The 4,765-nt window shown below is 32.2% G+C and overlaps 1 protein-coding gene across 1 annotated transcript in view; it reads right to left on the bottom strand.

Annotated features, from left to right (window-relative positions):
- LOC106111663 (homeobox protein Nkx-6.1-like) overlaps positions 1–4,764 on the bottom strand; it is a gene marked incomplete at its 5' end in the record, with an annotated part of 36,093 nt that extends 31,329 nt beyond the window's left edge. The window contains 1 exon segment of the mRNA XM_013293806.1: positions 4,677–4,764. Coding sequence (XP_013149260.1) covers positions 4,677–4,764 — 88 coding nt within the window.
- Between the last annotated feature and the right edge of the window lies 1 nt (position 4,765).

Below are 4,765 nucleotides of genomic sequence, written 5' to 3'. Positions count from 1 at the left end.
AATTTATTTTTAAAATAACTAGATGTCAAACGCAACTCTTAGAATGTTTCGAAACTATCTTCTCCTAGAAATAAGGCAACCTAGGTGATATATTTATTCGTGTAACACGTGTATTATTACGATGCAATTAAACCTAAAACGATAATAAGACATAAATACTGTGACAATATTTAATATGTGGGCGACAGGGGGCGCTGGGCGATAGGCGCGGGGCGCGAGGCGGCACAATAAAAGGCGGGCGTCGGCTAACTGCCGCACATTCAAAACTGCATTCGGAAGTGAAATTTTAATTCGTGGCGACACATGCCGGCCGCCGGGGGTGGGGGCGCTGGGGGGAGGGGTGGGATGCAGGGGACAGGGCTGACTTCTGTTAGGTATCAAACAGAACAGATACTTGATCCAATAAATGGCGTCGTTATTCAAATGTATTGTACCTTTTTTCTTTTCATTAAAGATTTAACTACAATAAGGATAAATAAAGTATTCAGTTACTCTAATGATAGGCATAAAGTCTTCAATTCTGTCACAATATTATGTCTTTTTTTTATTAACTAAACTAGCTTACGATTACCGGCACTTTAGGGCCATTTTTTTCTCATTCTCACATTTTCACAAGAAAATATTGTCAATAGAATTGTATTTATCATAAACATAAACACAGTGTCAACCCTATTTGGGGAGGTAATTAAAAAAATATGTCCCAGTTCATTCGTGCGAGGCCAGTTCGACCGCAGCCTCTCCCTCGTCCCCCTCCCCCTGCTGATTAATAATTGGTGCGGAGGCGGACGTAGAGGATTTTTAATTAGCGGCCGAGTAACAGCACATACTGCACTTCCAGTGTGTGCAGAATATTGCAGGGAAGCAATCAAAGACATGAGCTACCCTATTGCATATATTTCTTTACAAATAACTATCGTAACTAATAAACAGCGTAATAAAATGATGTTAAGAGAGGGCGCAAAACCTTTGACTAAACTGGCGCACAATTGTTGTGCGATTGTCGATTGTTTCGCAGCTAATTCAACTGTTTGGTTGCACAACTAAAAATCGAGTAGTATGCACTCCGTACAAGCTTATAGGAATCAAAACGAGACTAAACAGTGCGATAGTTTAGTTTCCGGTGTGTTCTGAGTGTTAATGTTATTTTATCGCCTAAAATGGACTTTTATTTCCTACCAATAGTAAACAAAGTATAGAATAAACCGAACATTCACACAGACATGTAAACAAGTCATAGGCAAATATTATTCCTCATGCAGGCTGTCATCAAGGTGAGCTAAGACGTTGACCTACAGTCTGATACATAGTGCTATATATTGTCATTAGTGTCGTCCTGAATAACTGCTCACAAATCAATACCACCTTTACATAACATGAAACTTAATGTATCACAAACATTTTAGTTACATTTGTAATGTAGAGTCGTAAAAAATTTATCAAAATTTCAATTGGAATGTTGTAAGCAAACAATCTCTTGATGTGATTTGTTAACTACACATTTCCAGATATTCAGCACACTATATCCTAGTCATTTGGTGTCCTTGTTGTGTTCTATATTTCTACAGCCCATTATCACTGAATCTTTTTAAAACAATCTATATTTATACTAATTTAAAAGAGGAAAGATTTGTATTTTTGTATGTATAGAAAAGAATCAAAAATTATGGGCCCGATTTCAAAAATTCTCCAATAAAACCAATAAAAAGCTTCGATAACTTAGGTTATATTTCTTATTATTTTTTTTTGTTTAATGCTAAGAAGTCGCGTGCAACAACTATACTTAATAATACTTAGGTACTTTACATTCTTAACATGTATGCTTGTGTAATGACAATAAAACACACTTTTTTGTAAAATATCCTAAAAGTCTTTAGTGTACTTATGTTATGAATGTGATTGTGTGAATGTAATATAATAAAAAATGATAAATAGATACGTGAATAAGTACACTACAAGTCCCCCATAATTTAATATATCTGTTCTCGGAAGTATCGGAACGTTTCAGTTATCAACACTGTCCGACGGCCGCTGGATATCGCGCCGAATGCATGCAGATTATTTATTTTATTTATCTATTATTTATTTATTGTGTAATGAATCATGATACATTTAACCTTCTTTACAATATAATTTAGATAAAGTTACAAACTAAAAATAAATGCGATAAAAAATTATTAAACCGATTTAATTTCATGTTCGCGTTAATTAAGAATTTGTTCTTAGTTTTACAAATGTTCTCGTAACTTGTCTTTAACAAGTATTAGATAAATATTTAAATAAACAGATTAATTATATTAATAATTTTACAACTTGCACGTAGAATGAAACGACATAACTTTAGGTACTTACATTTAATACTAGCTGTTTCCATGCGGCTTCATGCGCAGGTACTTATAAAAAAATCATTTTATCGTTTTATCAATTGCAAATATCTAAATGACATGACATGATGACAATCCATGGCAATCTTGATTCCTTGATATTGGCAGCAACTTATGGTCTCTTTCCAGATTACGATTTTCGTCCAATTTAATTACCACCTAAGTTTAATACCGTGAAAATGTATAGCCTAAAGCGTTAAGTAAGTGTAGGGCTTTTTATTAAAAAAAAGAATTATTTAAAAATATGCTGTAATTGATGACATCTTTGGCAACAAAGACTTGTGTGATTACGCTTTATTACAATAGTATAGATAATAATCTATTCAATAATTAAAACAGACAATTAGATAACAAACAATATCCTATATAATCAATTTATTATCTGTATATATTAATAAGGAAAGTGTAACAAACACACGGGACAAATAATTAGCGTAAAGCACGCGTTTATCTGGAGTGCGCGATTAGAGGGCGCTAGTGTGTACCGCGGATATCACCGTTATGATAAGCGGCGATATTCAATATTACACTCGTAAAGTGGCATAGCTATCTATATCAACTAATTACATTTGTAGCCTCACACACAAGTTAGATCTAAGTTGAAAACTGTGGTTACATATAAACTGAATAACTTAAACACGCGACAGCTATTTGAAGCTTAAATGATTTTATTAAAGAAAGAATTATTCAAAAATATGCTGTGATTGTTGACATCTTACACCACAAAGTAGTGTTTTTACGGTTTATTATATTAGTATAGATATATTGTGGATACCTTAAAATATTATGTGTTACACGGAGGAGCAGGACCTCCTAACACAAGTCTATTGGTTACTTAAAACGAAGTCCCTACATCTGATTAACTTGTATAATCTATTGTTACATCAATAAAACATTTTCATTTTCATTTTAAATGAGAATCGGGATAATTTAGGGTTTGTGTTAAGTTTACCTACAAAAGATTTCAGGAAACATAGCGTAAATTAAAACTTGATTCTCAAGAGTAAAAGATAACTTGAAGTTAGATAAATATGCTTTGATAATGTGTAATGTTTATTGAGTTTTCTTCTGTTTCAAGTCTAATATGTACGTATACTAAATTGTACTTAATGGAATACATAAATGTGTACAATATCTCCAGTATGATGGGAAATATAACATAAAAAATAACCGTTATATTAAAAGTTAATACGCTACACGCTAATTAGTGTTTATTTTTTTTTAACTTAGAATGTTTTGAATAATACAATTTCTGTCTCTTTTATTGTTCAGTTCAATCAATAAACAATTTTGCAACAAATGTTATTTTAAATAACTTTGCACGTTTGTAATTTATTTGAATTTCTGTACAAATAAAAAGTTTTTATTGTAATGTTTAAATATTCAATTATTTATCATAATTTTGTTCAGTTTATTTTATTTAAATAACTTTTTTAGAAGATCTTACATGATACTAAATAACTTCACCTATTTACTATTCTTACTCGTAACGACTTATTTAAAGACGTTATATTTCAAAGTAATAAGTAAGGATTAACTGTAAATAAAAACAATTGAATAATATAACGTAACCCCAACGGCTTGCTACAACAGTCATAATCGTCAACGCAGCCTTCACACGCCGACGGAATATTACCTATTCGGAAACGGATACGACCCCAGCGCCGTCGGCCGCAGTAACATAAGTTATAATATAAAGTAAATAAGTAACAAACCGTATTTTGTGGTGGAATAAATACATTGTTTTAATACCTATTCAGTTAAGTAAAATTGGTGATAATTATAACAAAAAAAAGAATAACTAAATAGTTCTGAAGTGTTTATTTAACTACTAAAACATTCAAATATGTTATATAGTAGCAACTTTATGGCGATAACTTAACGCTTACTTACTAATACTATTACTATTATGGAATTGAACAATACAATCATCTTACCTACTTCACTTAATACATAAAATGTAAAGGAAATGTTAGTTTGTACGACGTAAAACATACGAAATAATGGTGTATGTTGTCTTGTTATTTTGTACTAACATCTCCTCAACATACTTCGAATTTAAACATTATCACCGTATTTAGATACCAACCATACAGAGTTAGGCAACAAAATATAACAGATTACCATTAGTTGTATTCATTAGGAATGTAGACAATTCATGTTTTCTCCGATAGTTAACAAAATAAATAGGTAACGATAGCCGTTAACATTGAGTGACTTCTTACTGCGTTGATGTCTTTTGCTCTATCCAATTGAAATCATTAATTAGTCGCTATTTATTAGTTTAGTACTCACTGGATTGCAGGCGGTCTCTCCACGCCATGGGGTTGGAGACAAGACCCTGGAAGCCGGGCCAATAGAGAGGCTTGTGCTGCAGGTAGTGC

This window comes from Papilio polytes, unplaced genomic scaffold (assembly GCF_000836215.1).
Source record: "Papilio polytes unplaced genomic scaffold, Ppol_1.0 DF824157.1, whole genome shotgun sequence".
In the NCBI taxonomy this organism is placed as follows: domain Eukaryota; kingdom Metazoa; phylum Arthropoda; class Insecta; order Lepidoptera; family Papilionidae; genus Papilio; species Papilio polytes.
This window is presented reverse-complemented; position numbering and strand designations above follow the sequence as displayed.